The sequence below is a fragment of the Bicyclus anynana genome, chromosome 24, assembly GCF_947172395.1.
Source record: "Bicyclus anynana chromosome 24, ilBicAnyn1.1, whole genome shotgun sequence".
Classification (NCBI taxonomy): domain Eukaryota; kingdom Metazoa; phylum Arthropoda; class Insecta; order Lepidoptera; family Nymphalidae; genus Bicyclus; species Bicyclus anynana.
The window spans coordinates 447,284-464,714 of NC_069106.1; the positions used below are offsets into that span (position 1 = coordinate 447,284).

The 17,431-nt window shown below is 36.1% G+C and overlaps 1 protein-coding gene across 2 annotated transcripts in view; it reads left to right on the forward strand.

Annotated features, from left to right (window-relative positions):
* The window catches only part of LOC112049553 (complexin), a 322,195-nt gene that overhangs the window by 253,100 nt on the left and 51,664 nt on the right, over positions 1-17,431 (forward strand). Inside the window, exon 1 of one of the 2 annotated variants that reach the window (XM_024087491.2) lies at positions 1,375-1,643. The exons of the other annotated variant lie outside the window; for it this stretch is intronic. Coding sequence (XP_023943259.1) covers positions 1,631-1,643 — 13 coding nt within the window. The 5' untranslated portion in view covers positions 1,375-1,630. Of the gene's footprint in view, positions 1-1,374; positions 1,644-17,431 lie in introns of those variants that run through there. 2 annotated transcript variants of the gene reach the window in all.

The window sequence follows — 17,431 nt, forward strand, 5'->3', positions numbered from 1 at the left end:
TAAAACTGCCAGGCATTGTAGTTATCTGTATTCTTACTAGTAGTTGTCCCTTAGATTTCTACGAAGCGTTCCCGCTCTTCGTTTATGATTCGCACTATCAAGTTTCCTTTCAATTTAATCATAGATCACTGACTTTTTCACGCACCCGTAAATAAATATAGACGACCGTTAAGAGGGGAGGGGAAGCGGCACTTGGCTGTACCGAAAATGAGCATCTTTAATAATATTTTTTTCAAAATGATCCTAAATTACGAGGTCCTGAGTTCGAGTCCTGGGTTGTGCTACTCTCACATTATATATCATCTTTTTTGAGTAATTATTTCACTTTTTACGGTTTAAACATGGGTTAGGTTTAGGTATCGGTTTTAATAAGTTAATAAATAATTAACAAAAATGAATTGATGACTTACTTAGCTACATATATGAAGTTTTGTGTATATGCTATTAACTTTAGACACATGATATATGTGCATAAGAGCTTTTCTACACAAAAATCATATAAAGTAGAAACAAAAAAAAGTCTTTTCAAAAGTCAAAGGTCTAACGCAACTACTTTAGTAGCAACTAACTCGGGTTACCTACTCAAGATTTGTTCGCTTGGATTCATTTTAAAGTAAGCGCCAGTCGAGTCACAGAAAGCGTATATTCCCTCTGTCAAATGCAAGCCATAATACTAAATTACTTAATGCATCGACCTATAAAAGATTTAACGCACTCACACTAGCACGTAGCCCCGCCCCCTGTCGGCGACCTCTTTGTTCTTACGTCACACATGCGCAAAACAGCCTCGCTCTGCCGTTGTGTGCGTGAAGGGAAAATAAAATATACAACCAATTTTTCTTACTTACTCTTTTATTTATAGGAACCATTTTGTATTGGCGATCGGCGAATGGGTTTTTTTAAAAAGGTCTACTGGACCCTTTTTTATATACTCTACCTGCTCAAAATTAACTGCCGAAAAAAGAATGTTTCGCATTGCGTCAGGCTTTTTTCACGCTTACAATTTTCTGGAAATCGAACTACATTTTTATAACATTTGCTTAAATTTTCCGACAATACGAAGATTAAAATTATTCATTAGAATGATTTTTACTTTCGGTAAAATATTGAATAGGAAGAAAATTAGGTACCAGGGCTCCATAAAGCCCCGAGAGATTTCGCGTTTATATTTCTGACGCAGAGCGAATATCGGCAATTACAATCATTATAGACACAAATTGACGCGAACCAACTTTCCTTCCCCATTACAGATTGACAATAGCTCCTCCATTTCCTTTTGCACCCACTTAACCGCGCCTGTGTGGGTGAGGGGTGTGAGAGCCACTGCGCCTGTGTGGGTTTGCCTGCATAAATAGGGGTGCGTAACGGAAAATCCAGCATTGGCCTGCCGCCTCTCGCGACGGAGGGTCGTGTCGTGTCCACAATGTAATTTCTCGAACAACTTCTCACTTCTTTCTGCTATCCTAGTACTAGTTTAACGATACGTATCATGTATTTTCTATAGAAAAAAAAATTTGGTGCTCAAAATTAATTAAAGATAGTTAAAGATTTTAAGATATTTTTATATCGGCGCTTTGTTATGGCGAGTTGTTAGTTTAGGGTTGTAGTCAATTTACATAGTGCATTCAAGATGAACTTCATAGGTAAGTCCATTTATTTTATTCGTGTCTTAATTTTTCAGATTAACTTTAAACTTGAATTTATTTCTTTGTAACCGAGAAATAAGTTCAGGTTATACTATAACCCTTCATTTACCTAACTAATGTATCCATAAGTTCTAATTTTAAGTAATTATATATATTAATTCCTGTATTAGGAAGGCTTTAATGTATTCAGCTTCGGATTACAATAGATAATTGAACTCGATACCTTGCAATTCACGATTCGAACATCAAAAGCTACTATCAGCTGATTATACATTCAGGGAATATTACACGAAATTAATCAATTCGGTATAATTCGGTACGAGGATTAAATTGGACAAATGTTTGCGGTTTGAAAATTTTCAATATTGAATTAAAAGCTTTAGCAATTTTGAGCTGATGAATAAAATTCCATTTATTTATCTCGTGCGTATAAAAATGTTATTCTTTAATCATTCATAAACTAGTTCACTGAATCTCAGTTTTTATGTTCATTTTGTCGTGGTTCATGTGAACATTGATCGTTGTAGAGTCGACATCAGAGGTACAGTTTTGGCTCTGGGTGACGTTTTCGCTTGGATAATATCAAAATAAATCAACTAATGTAGTGGTTTATATGATATATTGAGGACCCAAAGAGTTGCAATGACGACCCGGCACCGTAGAGCATAGTTTTTGTGGATATCCCCACTACTGTGGATCAACGACATCAATCGGGTTGCAGGGAATCGCTGGATGCATTCGGCTTAAAACAAAAGTCTTTCTAACGGACCAATGCCCAACACTGAACGTCCTACGGCTCCTATGATGATACATATGAGTCATCTCTTCGTCTATTGGTTCATTCCAAGTTTGAAATGTAAAATCAAATAATTTAGGTCACCCCATTGGTCAGTTTTCCGAGACACGGCTGCTCATTCGTGCTGAAACTATAAATGAACTGGGAAACGCTCGTGGGATTTGTTGGAAACCATTCCAATTCTTGGCATCTGTTTTTAAATTACTATAAGGACTTGGCAAGATACCGGCATAGCATCGAATTTTAAGTTGTTTCGTTTGCTACTAAATGCGTACATGTCTTAATACACAAACACTTCGACTTATATAGAGATTAGTTTACATGATTTTTTCTTTATCTATTAAATAAATGTATTGTGCAATATAATCATCTACTGGTTTTAAATCTTGTAACGGTTAGACCTTTAGAGAGTAGACTTTAGAAAACTGAAAGTCTGTCTCTTTTTGGTAACTTCAATAAGTAACTTTTGTGGTTGTTCCCTGATGGTTTTAGATAATAGCAAATATCGTAAATGAGATAATATGTAAGAGCGTGGGCTGACTTATATTTTGTTGACAACATTTTTTATTTCTTTATGATGTGACATTATCGAATACATATAACCCTAAATTTTGCCCCGTCTACCATCAACCCTTATTTTTAATAGCGTTAAAAATGCGTTTGCTGGGTCAAATATTAAGTTGTATTACTCGTACTTAAAAGTTTACATCGTCGTTATCAACCCATATTCGGCTCACTGCTGAGCTCAAGTCTCCTCATGAGAGGAGTTAGGCCAATAGTCCACCACGCTGGCCGAATTCGGATTGGCACTTCACACACGCAGAGAATTAAGAAAATTCTCTGGTATGCAGGTTTCCTCACCATGTTTTCCTTCACCGTTTGAGACACGTAATATTTAATTTTTTAAAATGCACACAACTGAAAAGTTGGAGGTGCATGCCCCGGACCGGATTCGAACCAACACCCTCCGGAATCGGAGGCAGAGGTCAATTCCACTGGACTATCACGGCTCTATCTAAAAGTTAACATACATTAATAAGATATTATATGATGCTATATAAAATCATTTTTCTTACAGTCGTTTGAAATATAACCTTTCGTGCTTGCAAAGATGTAATAAAGCTTTCATTTTATTACTTTTATATGGAGCAACTTTAATGATGCTGATTGTACAGTTTGCAGGCTTTTATATAAAAGATACGTTTAGGAACTCTTAATTTTTGTTTTAAACTGACGGTACAGTTTGCAGTATTTTTTCTGTTTAGGGATTCTTGATATTTTATTTAAAAATTATATAAAATTAATAACTACGTTCTTAAGTGTCTCTTAAAAAATCAAACTTTCTAGCATCAATAAAACGATAAACGTGACCAAAATGAGCTCATTCTATTCACTATGATACAAACTTACGTTATTTATGTTTCGCTGTATTTACAGAATGGGCTTTGCTATGGATGAGCATTGAACATTGAACTTTTAGATTTCAACTTAACTTTTTAGTAGAATGCTATTTATTTATATAATATTGAAAAATTATGGAATCCAGTAATAAATGGATTACAATGATTTTTAAGTAATGTCGAAAGCTAAATACGTATAAAAAGTTTTTAAAATTACTATAACTGGGCTCCAAGTTATAAACCTAACCCACTTCTATTAGCTAGAGTCATTGAGCTATTTAGGAGTTTAGTTTCAAGGGAGTTATTACTTTAGTTATTACGTTAGTAGATATTACTAAAAACTATAGAGAGCCGTGATAGCCCAGTGGATATGACCTCTGCCTCCGATTCCGGAGGGTGTTGATTCGAATCCGGTCCGGGGCATGCACCTCCAACTTTTCAGTTGTGTGCATTTTAAGAAATTAAATATCAAGTGTCTCAAACGGTGAAAGAAAACATCGTGAGGAAACCTGCACACCAGAAAATTTCTTAATTCTCTACGTGTGAAGTTTGCCAATCCGCATTTGGCCAGCGTGGTGGACTATTGGCCTAACCCCTCTCATTCTGAGAGGAGACTCGAGCTCAGCAGTGAGCCGAATATGGGTTGATGACGACGACGACGATACTAAGTTATGTTAACCCCACTAAGCCTACGAGTTACGATTATGAATGGAGTCTAGTTACATGGGAATTATTACTTTAGTTATTACGTTAGTAGATATTACTAAAAACTATAGGCTCAGAGTTTTTGAGTGAGCTATATAAAGAATCACTTCATTTACGGCAGGCTGTGGCCTACAAGCAGGCTGTAGGTACTACCCTACTTGGCGCCGGGCCAGGAGGTCGACCTCTGGAGCATGCAGTACGCAATGTTCTATACTGGCGGGCCATTGTGATCTCTACCGTTATACGTTTAAGAGTTATAATCGAATGGTCAGTGTAATGCTGTAATTAAAGTGGTGGGTATGATAGTAACTTAAGCCCGAAATTACTTCTATATTTTTAACGATCTTTGTGTTGTGTAACGCAGATCTAAAATTCTATTTCGTAACATAATGTTGGGATTTTAAATAATTATAAACCTCAAATTGTATACAGAAACATTAATTTTTAGGAGTTTAGGGTCCGTTTAATAAAAAGTTATAAAATCTTCTTGTATTAAGGCGGAAGGTCACTCATCACGAAATATCAAAAATCAGCCAAGTGCGAGTCGGGAAACGCCCAGTGTAAGGTTCCGTAGATTAAGTTAGCAATTTAATTCCTTAACTAATGCACAAAAATACCGATACAAATACTCCACACCATGGAATAGATGATAAAAAAGTCATCCTCATTTTGCATGTAAGGAAGGAACTTTGAATATAATTAAAATGAATTTGATCATTTTGATGAACTTACCTTAGCTCTACGCTCTACTGACTCGGACTATAAATAGATCATGAATGGTCACTTACTATCTCGTGGCCGGAGTTAATGAAGTTCCGAACGCACGTAGTACAAAAACGGAACCCTTATAATTTCACTGGCGCACATTTTAATGTCTCTCTGTTTTCTCCGAATGTACTGGACTAATCCAGTTGAAATTTTTTATAAGTAATCCCTAAATTAAAGCAGCAATCTATTAATCTTGAGCAAGCCTACTTTAAGTCTTAAAACATTCCAAAGCAGTTCGGAAAATCGTAAATCGTGGGGCAAAACTTTTCGGTACTCAAATATAAAATCATAAAAGCGTTCGCATTTTTATGTTGAACTCGAACACGAGATCTTTATCTAAATTGAAGTAATTGGGGCGTGCTGGAGTTACGGAGTTAATAATTTAAAAAACAGGTTTAAATGTGAAACTTGGCGTAATTTAATAGTTTTTAGGCCTAGTTTCTGAAACGCATTGTAGTTTACAGGTTTAATTAAAGTAATGAATACAGGTTTATATTTTAAACGCGAAAGTTTGTGTGAATATTTGTTTGGATGTTTGTTACTCTTTAACGCCGCAACTACTGAACCGATTTGACTGAAATTTTTAATGAAAATAGATTTTACTGGGGATTAACACATACGCTACTTTTCATCCCGGAAAAATTCATGGTTCCCGAGGGATTTGTGGAAAACTAAATTCCACGCGGACAAAGTCGCGGACGCCCGCTAGTGTTGCCAATTCTTCCAAGATCCTGCCTTTTGAACTGGTAATACAGTCAGTCAGTACAAACAGACAAACCTAACATTTTAAGAAGTCAAGTACTTGAAATAAAATTAACGTTCAGAACAACGCATTTTATTACGTGTTTTGTGCAAACGTTACTTTGTTTTAGGAGATTTTTCTTACTTTAACATAAGAGCTACGGTGCTACAGACAGACATAGAATGGTCAAACATATAACACCCCTCTTTTTGCATAGGTTAACAAATGAAGAAATCCACAACAACGTATTAGTAAAGAAAGGTCAACACTTAACAATCGAAATACTTTGTTCGTCAAAACCTAGTTTTATAACAAAAGCGTCCCAAAGCACGCCTACACCGCATTGTGGCCTAGGCTTTGTGGCCTAGGCTTTGTGTCAACTGCTCGTTATGATGAAAGACTTATTTTGAGCTAAGAAATTATATTTCTTGTGCTCTGTATGCAATCAGATACGAAAGAGACTTTTGTATCCGATTTTAGTAATTAAATTTAAACTGAGACTCTTTTAAACAAAATATTTTTATACAGCATATATTTTTCCATTATTTCATTATTATTTATTTCAAAAAGAGCTACACAGAAATGGATTTCATTAATCATTTTTCTAGCCATATCGTTATCATCATATGCAGGACATAGGCCTTTTGTAGGGAATTCCAAACATCACGATCCTAAGCCACCTGCATCCAGCGAGACACCAACAATGCGCTTTCTAGTGCGGGGTCGCTATTACAGCACCTTGGGACCATAAAGTCCATGCTTTTCAAACTATGCGCCCCGCCCATTGCCACTTTGCTAACTATGGGCCTCATAAGAACGCTCAGAGTGACACAGCCGACAATAGAACGAGCTATGCTCAGAGTTTCTCTGCGGTATCGAATTAAAAATGAGGAGATCCGCAGAAGAACGAAAGCCATTGATATAGTTCTAACCATATATTAAATTTATAAGACCAAAAAACCTAACCTATCAAAGAATATAAGGTTCTAGCTAAATTATTAAGAGTTGCTGGTATCTAAAAATGATAGTAATAATTTTAATTAGTATATTGTATTGTATGTATTGTACCTACATAGTGAAACTATTTATACGCAAGTTAAATTAAACCTTATACTTCCTCAATTGAATAAAAAAATACATTCCATTTACTTTAGAGGGCATGATTATGCGACAGAAGTCAATAATTCAGACACTGGCTTCTAGCCAAATCTAGCCATCTAGACTATCCCGGGGCTTTCGGATAGAGCTATATCTAGGCTAATTTTATTTTTTTCACATCTAGACTAAAAGGATAATACTTAGATTTATATCTCTATTCTGAATATTTCTAAGCGATTTTTAACCGACTTCCAAAAAGGAGGAGGTTCTACGTTCGGCTGTATGTATGTTTTTTTTTTTTTTTTATGTATGTCCAGCGATAATTCCGTCATTTGTGGACCGATTTTGAAAATTCTTTTTTTGTTTTGAAGGGTTTGATTCCAGGGTGGTCCCATTTTTTTAATGTCAGGATCTGATGATGGCATCCTGGAGAAATCGAGAGGAACTTCCGAAAATCGTAGAGACGGCTAGTGCGTTTGTTAGTGTTTCCATAAGGTATTTTAAACCACTACAATTTTATGAAGGTCTGGAGTTGGTCTGATGATGGAGCCGATACACAGACGATGGAACTTGTCAACGATTTACAGCAGGTACCTTTTGTTTGGGCATGATTTATTTGTATTGATGAGAACTTTCCACCTAGATGGTTGTGACTGTATTAAGGGTCTGATGATGAAGACGAAGGACAGTAAAGAGAACTCCTCGACGGTTCACAGTAGCTACCTTGTGTTTGGACTTGATAAATTTGTATTGATGAGAACTTTACATCTAGATGGGTTGTGACTGTATTATTATCGGTCTGGTGATGAAGATGAAGGAGAGTTAAGGGAACTCCTCGACGGTTCACAGTAGCTACCTTGTGTTTGGACTTAATAAATTTTATATTGATGAGAACTTTCCACCCATATGGATTGTAACTGCATAGGGGGTCTGGTGATGAAGACGGAGGACAGTCACCTTTCACGTTTTTCTGAATATTCATATTACGTGTGGATAAAGGGGGAGTGAAATTTTGTATATGAGTTAAGGTAGTATTTTTAAAATTGGTATTGTAGGACTTAGATACTTATCATAAGAAAATGACGTTTCAACTAAATTGCTCATTAATTTTTGTTCACACTCAGTTAGGTGTGCTAACACTAAAAATTAAAAAATAAAAATTTTAATAAAAAAAATTCAACCGACTTCCAACTCAAAAATCAACCTAAACTAAAAAGCAAAAAATAACATCTTACCTATGTGCTACCTTCTGATCAGTTTGAAGGCGGTGCCAATCCAGTGTCATGTTTTAATTAAAGCCGTTTCACCTTTTGGCACCGCCTTCAAACTGATCAGAAGGTAGCACATAGGTAAGATGTTATTTTTTGCTTTTTAGTTTAGGTTGATTTTTGAGTTGGAAGTCGGTTGAATTTTTTTTATTAAAATTTTTATATAAATTACTTTTCTTGTGTTCCATTAGATCTTTCTAAAGTTGCGGAGTGGTATTTTATAAAATTAGTAGCATATGCCCCGCGATTTTATGTAGTTCCCGTCCTTGTGACTCCTATGTTATTCGGTGAAGATGCGGTCAATTTTAATAAATCGTAGCAAATAACCAAAAATAATCCCTTTATAACGTAAGTTCAGAAAAACGTCCTTGCGAGACCGGCACTTTCTAAAAAAAATATATTTTTATATAATTTTTTTTCATCACACCATTGTCACAAGAAAGCGATTTTATCATTATCATTTTTCAAATACTTTAATACCCACTTTCAGCAGTCACGTACAAAAAATCCCCCCTCCCATAAAAGCATATAAAACTTGCCATCTTAAAGGAAAACTTTTCAACTCCGGAAAAAGGATAGCCATTACACAAATCCCCTCTTTGTCAGAATAAGGAAGAAAGCAATAAGAGCGAAAGGGAGGCACGATAAGGGCGCATACACACGAAGAACTTTTGTCTGCGAAACATTTTCGGCTCCCTTACTTTGTAATGGTGCTCATAAATCGACACTTTTGAAAATTATCTCTTTGTTGGCTGATTTTCATAAAAGCCATTTCATCAATCGCTGTTGTTAAGATAACAATAACAATGCTATAATAACTTTAAACATTTAAACCATAGTAAGTATAACTGCCTCATTGGTCTTGTGGTAAATGTATGTGGTTTCGTATCACAAGGCCCTGGGCTCGAGTCCTGGATTGGAAGTCCAGATTTGGAAGTTTGTTGTGTTACAACCCCACGCTTCGGTTTCGGTCATAATCATTAATATCGAAAAGTGGTCGTTAATGATTAAGTTATTAACGACCACTTTTCGATATTAATGATATGACCGCCACCGCCTATCGCCAACCGGCATTGCTGCAGCGTGGTGGGTCTAAGCCCCATATCCGCTCTCCTTTATGGAGGTCGTTAAAATATGTTATGTATATGTATGTATAGTTTTCAACCGCTTCTACACGACATCGTGCCGGAGCGCTAAATCGCTTGGTGGTACGTCTTAGCCAATAGGGTAGTAAATAACCACAGCCGAAGCCTCCTACCACTGTTTGTAGAATACGTTATTCTATGAAACTACTAGCGGACGCCCGCGACTTCGTCCGCGTGAAACTCGATGTAAACTTTCAACTACCTCTACCCTACCCCTACCCTACCTTTAGGGGTATAAAAAATAGATGTTGGCCTATTCTCATAGATACCGGATAAGTACAAAAAAATTCATCAAAATCGGTCGGTCGGCCGTTTCGGAGGAGTATGGCAACGAAAACTGTGACACGAGAATTTTATATATTAGATTAAATGTACCTAAAGCGTGTTACAAATGCCCGTAAATGAAGTGGGAAAGAATAACCGAATGTCAGCAAATATATTCGAGTGCTCTCAAATGAAAGCGCAATGACAGAAAATCTTGATTTATTGATGGTGTGATTATTAATTTCATGACCTTCGCGGGTGTTTAAAAATTTTCGATTTTTTGCTGTGTATCTAATGATCCAGATAAGATGTTATTGATAACAAACACTTATTAACATTGTTAAAAATTAAAAAAGAACATAAATAAATGAGAGACCGAAATAAAATAATACCGAAACTCATAACGCGGTCTCCGAAGGGCGGCGGAGTTCGATCCTGGGACCTTTCGTTGTTCATTCTGAGCTCTTATTAACTGACCAAGCTGCAACTACTAAAGTAATTATTTTAAAACAATTAAAATACATTTCTTACAGTTCAATTCTTTTTTAGTTTTGCTATTTTATCTTTTAACAAACACCGGCTAAGCTATCGGTAAGCTGTTTCTCACAATCTCTGTCGATGTGAATCTGCGGCTCTCTAGTTCCATACGTAAAGTAATTAAGATAAAAGATATATTTTTTCTTATTCTTTACAAGCTAGCCCTTGACTGCAATCTCACCTGATGGTAAGTGATGATGCAGTCTAAGATGGAAACGGGCTAACTTGTTAGGAGGAGGATGAAAATCCACACTCCTTTCGGTTTCTACACGACATCGTACCGGAACGCTAAATCACTTGGCGCTACGTCTTTGTCGGTAGGGTGGTAACTAGCCACGGCCGAAGCCTCCCACCAGCCAGACCTGGACCAATTAAGAAAACCTCAATCGGCCCAGCCGGGGATCGAACCTATCTCCGTCTTGTAAATCCACCGCGTATACCACTGCACCACAGAGGTCGTCAAAACACTGAAAATTTAAACTCTTTAAACACTGAAATTTTATAAACTATAATAATTCTCACTTCCATTTCAAAAGGTTGCTGATCCCTGACCTAAACCATAGAGCTATAGAGTTACAGCGTGAGTGCGCGCCCTAAGCACACATTCCAGGACTACAGCGGTATGCTTTTAGTCGGACACTGAGCGAGGCTTAATTCCATATAAATGTACACGATGACGCAGAGTGAGTGGCCCTCAGAGCTAATACGCCTTTTATTGTGATTTATTAACACATGGTTGTTGTTCGAAGTGCTGACCGGATTTATTTTTACCGACAGATCATATGGGTGTTTTTTTGACGGGACAACATCTTATAATTCGATGGAGCCGGGTGCACACTCGAAAAAAGATGACGTCATGCGTCGTTCCCTCGCTCTAGGGCTGTCAACTTTTTTACAAGTAATAAAGTATATTCTGCTCTATGAAGATAATTAAACAGTATTTTAGAAAAACGAACATTTTCTTTTGAAAAACGCAACTATTCCATCAGCATTTTCTTATGACGTTGTCACGTTTAACTATCGTCAGTAAACCGACTTTACAGACAGCCGATTTCTTTCATTAACAGATAATCTGGGTTATTTTTCACTAACAGATCAATTGGGTTTTTTTTCACTAACAGATCACTTGGGGCTTTTTCACTAACAGATGATCTGGTTTTTTAAGCTATTGCATAGCTTTTATCACGGGTTTTGAGCGAGGCAACCGAAACGAGAAATTCCGTAACGAAAATAAACCTAACGACCTCGCCGTGCATCAAGTTAACACATTTCGACGTTATCATAATGACTCAACTGGACAAGTGGTGTGAAAATAAATGCTCAACGTAAAGATATTTTTTATTTATTTATTTTTTTATTCTTTTCTAAAGAAAAAAAAATACTGTGTATATAAATAATTATTTTATTTGCATAAGTTAATAAAAAATGCTATCCAACAGCTTTACCGCGTCAGTCTCCGAGTGCCACGCGTATTTATTATTTTTTACTAACAGATCATTTGAGTTTTTTGTTGGTTAAATTTAACCGAGCGTGCTTGTAAAATTTTCATTCTTACTACATTGCCTTATATGGCAATATAGTATGCAAAGTACAGAGAATATCATAGAGTACAAAAGTATCAAACGGATTGAACTTAATCAGCTCAAGTGGGGGCTATCATTAGAGTCACAGTCCTTTAGCGTTTATTAATATAATTTCATATTATTACGTACGTACTAACGTAACGTATTACTCGTACGTGATTATAGATATAGGTCTTGGTTAACATGGCATAAATGACTAAACTCGTAGCTAGAACAATAAATATCGATATTGCGTTGAAAATTTAATATACGTTGACTAACTGTTACCAGTTCTAAGCATTAGCTCTGGTTAAAGTTTCAACACATTTACCTAATAAATGCTCTTTTTATGAGACACGGCAATCATTCAAATACAATTTGTACTAAATATCTTAATTCGATATTATTTCATAAAAAAAGAGTCTAAGAAATATTAAAACATACCGAAAACGTAATATCTAACATAACACGTCAAATAACATACTTATAATTAATTAACTCCAATAACAATTCATAACCGACACATTCACACAATTAATTACTCAACGAAATTCGCTACGCCATAATAATGTAATTTAAACCTAATTCACGGGTAGGAAAATAATCCGAACGCTGACGTAATAATTAAAACCGATTTACGGGGAACAGTAAACACGATGAAATTGAATTGAATTTCAATCAAGTGTTATAAACAATATGGCGTCGTAAAGTAAAGTGATTGGGCTCTAATTAAGTGGTTCAGCGAGTGGGTGAGAGTGCTACTAGCCAGCTTTATTAATATTACATTTAAAGAACAGTTTTTAATCAAAATCATTTGCTTAGAAGTTTTCCTATGTTGACGGGAAAATACAATGCTACTCGTATTTATAGCAATCTAGCCGAAGTTTCAGCCGCGTAGTTCCCGTTCCGGTGAAAATTTGGGAATGAAATATAGCCTACGACACTCGCAAATAACGTAGCTTTGTAATGGTAAAAGAATTTTCAAAATCGGTTGAGTATTTAGATGCCGTCTTGGAAATCCAATTTCTCCCCACCGCTTCAACGATGTCGTATTCCTATCGATGCTTCGGAACCCTTTCATTTTTTAAGGTGGTAATTGTTGTAATAATAAATTCGCATTTTAACCTCACATTAATGTTATATTTAATTTAATTTTAAATAGAAATAAAGAATTAAATAAATAATGGCTGCCATAAAATAAAATGATTTTCTTTTAACGGCAGCGGCTCTGTGGCGATTATGCTCTACATCCCTTGGGAGCTTTGTTAATATTACCGCCTGCATAGTTTTTGCGTATAGCTTTGATCGCCTTTTCCCTCCCCTCCCGCTCGGACTGTCTGCGTGATCGTTAATAAAATTAAGGGTGTTCCGTACCCAGACAATGAAGTTAGATTCACTTTGGAAACACTTTCCTTTTCTGTTTGTAGTATTTAATGTTATTACGGGCGCTTGCATATTGCATATTTCTATAAAATTATAATTAATATGCGGAAGTACACTTGTTGGTAGTATATTTGTGTCACTGTCACAGCTAAATTGATTTGAAAATTCTTACACCAATAGAAAGCTACATTATCAGAAAACAACATAGATTACATTTTCCTATATTACGCTGCATAATTATTACAACCTTGCGTTTGATAAAAAATGCATTTCATTGTACAAACGCAGGATAGCATAAATAAATAGAACACAGAGTGCACCTGTACCTCTTACGTTTGTAAGTTGTATTTAGTAGTATGTACAATGTCTTTTACATAACAGAATACATTATGAGGTGAAGTGCAGCAACCTACTAGACCGGGTCCGTCTTTCGGTCCCGAATAGGAATCCCCGTTATTGTAAGAAACAACATTTCAAACCCCTTTACGCACGAACACATCTTGGAAACCAAACCTCGTATATACCAGGGTACCAGGTGTCAGGGTAGGGGTAGTTGAAAGTTTACATCGAGTTTCACGTGGATGAAGTCGCGGGCGTCCGCTAGTAAATAAATAAATCTCGTATCAAAAAATAGCGACGCCTCACGGTTTTACCCGCATTGATCCCGTTCCCATTAGAATACAGAGATAAAATATAGCTTATGACATTCACAAATAACGTAGCTTTCTATTGGAAAAAGAATTTTCAAAATCTGTTCAGCAGATACTACCTACAACCTCAGAAACTCACAAGCTTTTAGTATAGATGAGATTAATCTGGCTGAATTTCGGTTGGGAGGACATTATTATTCAGGAGTAACAAACCCGAAATTCGGTGCATCGCCGAGTAGAACAATAACAATATATCTCTATCATTAGCCGGTGATAGTCCAGATTTACTGCGACGCGTTATTGCGATTTACCGTTACCTTGCAGTTGCACTCGCTCGCTTTCCCATGTAGAACGAAACTGCATCGTTAGTTAACTGACAGTTTACTTAAACTATGCTTAAAACTGTGTTAGTGTTACTGCGTTAGCCAAACTTAAGTCCAGCTCACTTAAATGGGTTTTAGTCAAATTACTTACTGTCTCACGAGACTAGGTTCAAGACCGCGGTATTTAAAATGTATACTTATAATAAAACTGGTCGAATTCTATACATTTATTCGCAATTTGAGATTTTAATCATACCATTTGTAACACCAAACGTTACCGTGGCATAGCGGACGCCAGCGCTATCTAGAATCTATACTTATAATACAGATACAGATTAGATTTCGTAGGTCCCAGATTCGAATTTTGTTTTGAATTGAATAAGTGTTGTTGGGTTGTTGGATAAAAGCGCTTGGAGGCCATTGGATCAGCTTCCACCTTCACACAGGAAATAAAACTATAAGAAATTGTAATTGTTATCAATTGTAAATTATAATACTGTATGACTTTTCAAAAGAGCAACTGTTGAGTTTCTTGCCGGTATCTTCTCAGCAGAACCTGCCTTCCGAACCGGTGGTAGAATTTTTACAAATAGTCAACTGACGTGTCAAAAGTGCTTGTAAACTGAGCCTACTTGAAATAAATGATTTTTGATTTTGATTTTTTGGGGTATAGGTCCCAAAACTGGTGGAGTTATATTAACCTGTCTGGCTGGCATCATACTTACATAACATTTCATTTGTAACATGAACAAAATATTGCGTCAAAAAGTTGGTTTTCCTTTTCGTATTAAAAATCCCAACGTAATACTTCCGTATATTTACAAAGCAAGTATAAAATAAAGCAAAATTGAGCCAAGGAAGCAGCGGGTAATCACTCCACGGGGACTCGTTTGAACTCCGTACTTCGTTGTTGGGAAAACTCACAACAACTATAGTAGAAGTGTGAACAAGTGTCTTTAAACTCCTTAAACTACATTAAAAGTACGTCACACCTTTGTTGACAGTCCTCTCCGTCATATTTAAAAAAAAAACTTTAGTAGGTAACTTTTTAGTAGAAAACAGTTTTCTGAACTGAAAACTCTGGAATTAAGTTTGTGAGTACAATGAGTTAACTGACTTGTGACTCACTACAGTGAGTGTGTAATCAACTCGAAGTAACGCCTCATGTATTAACTCTTTCTAAACCATTCTTACATTGATACTTTAGGCCTCCCACCACGACATATATGGCGGAGACAATAGTTATTTATGCGACTGTCATATTTTACCGTGTAGAAAGTGAGGGGTAAACATGCGTGTTTATTTATTCCTTTTATACACGCTTATATTAGTTTCACTTGTATGTATGTATGTAAGAATATCAAATCTTGAAATCTTAATTTGACCCACTTCCCGGTCTTGATTTTGATGAAATTTTGCACACGCTCTGAATTCTGATGACAATACATAACTAGCTAATAATTCGAAGAGATTAGATAGTCACGTAACTCAAATCGAATATTTGTAATTTTCAGTGCGTGCTAAAAGCATATGTTTAAAGTTAGATATCCCATTTATCGAGGAAGGCTAAAGGCTATATATTATCCCTGTGTTCCTACCGAGACGGGATCCACGCGGGTGAAACCGCATGGCGTCAGATAGTTAAATATTGTTGTACAGTACAGTTACCCACTACTTGTACAGTTACCCAGTACAAGCATACCTGTACTGTGTCTATACTGAGCTGGAGTCGGGCGAGTTACAAATCAACGTTTTTACGTTCGCACGGAACGACAGCGCTGCCTGAATCAATATTTAGGTCACGAATTGTTGCCAACTTTGCTTTTCACTGGACGAGTTACAGGCTGAAGCGGATTTCAGAGTACATCAGAAGCCGCTTCGTTTATAGGTAACTAGTGGACGCTCGCGACTCCATGAAAGTTAATTTTTAACTTAATTTGTTTAAAGAAAAAAAATTTTGCTGTATGGGTATTAAATTCAAAGGATCATTAACAGGAATTCAATATCATGTTCATATAAAAAAAAAACTACAATTAGAAAAACGTTATTTTTTTATTAATCGCTATACAAAATAGGCAAGGCGAGCAGGTTAGATAGTCGGGTTTAATTATTTTTTTAAATTATTGAATTGTTGTATGGATGGGTTTTCACTTACCATCTGCAATCTCACCAATATGTTATTAGTGTTAATAAAAGACAAGTAAGAATAAGTTAGTCTAAAAGGAAAAAATATCAAAATACCTGGATTTTGCTTGAGATTACCTAAATGTGGAATGTAGCGTCCACTTCGACCAACATCTTAAGAACCTTTCGCTTAACTGTTGGATCAAGAGTCGAATAGAGATACAGGAGGCAGTGATTCATGAGACGACGCGTATTGTGAGGAGGTTCCTCACTCTGGAACCCTGATCACTGGGTGCTTGAGCACTCAAATGTCCCGCAGCGGGAGGGTTGATTTTTTTTTATAAATTTTTAATAGTGTTTTGTATTTTATATTTATTTTTGACATTGTTAAAAATTAAAATAAAAAACTAATCAATAAATGAGAGACTTCGTCTAACCTCTAGTGACTTGAGGCACGGGCAAAGCGCTAAGTAATTTACATACGCGTGTCGCGCCCCGGCGCCGCACGCGGGGCTTCGCGACGCATTAATGGTTTGTTATGTAATTGGTTAATAGGTTTCTTGGGGTTTTTCTACTACTTTGTAACGGACAAATGAATAGTAAAATGTTAAAACTGCCTTGTTAGTTTTATGGTTAACTTATGGTACTTTGGATGGGTTGAGCTATAAAAATTCTGAGTTTCCTTTTAAGAAAATTACTGTAAAAACATCCATGTCTGTTGTGGGGAAAATAATGAAGTTTCACCCCCGTGCCTGGAAGAGCTTTCCTGGTCATTATCATTAACATATGATAAAAAGAGATAAAATAAATTTATTGAAATTTAAGTGTTACAGACAACCCTACACTAGATACAGCATTTATGTTTGTAACCTTAAAGACAAAGGGAGTACAGTTCAGCATGTCGTGCATTATAATATACAAGCATATTCTTTTATTATTATTCTCTATAAGTTAGCCCTTGACCACAATCTCACATGCAATCTAAGATAAAAGCGGGCTAACTCGTTAGAAGTAGGATAA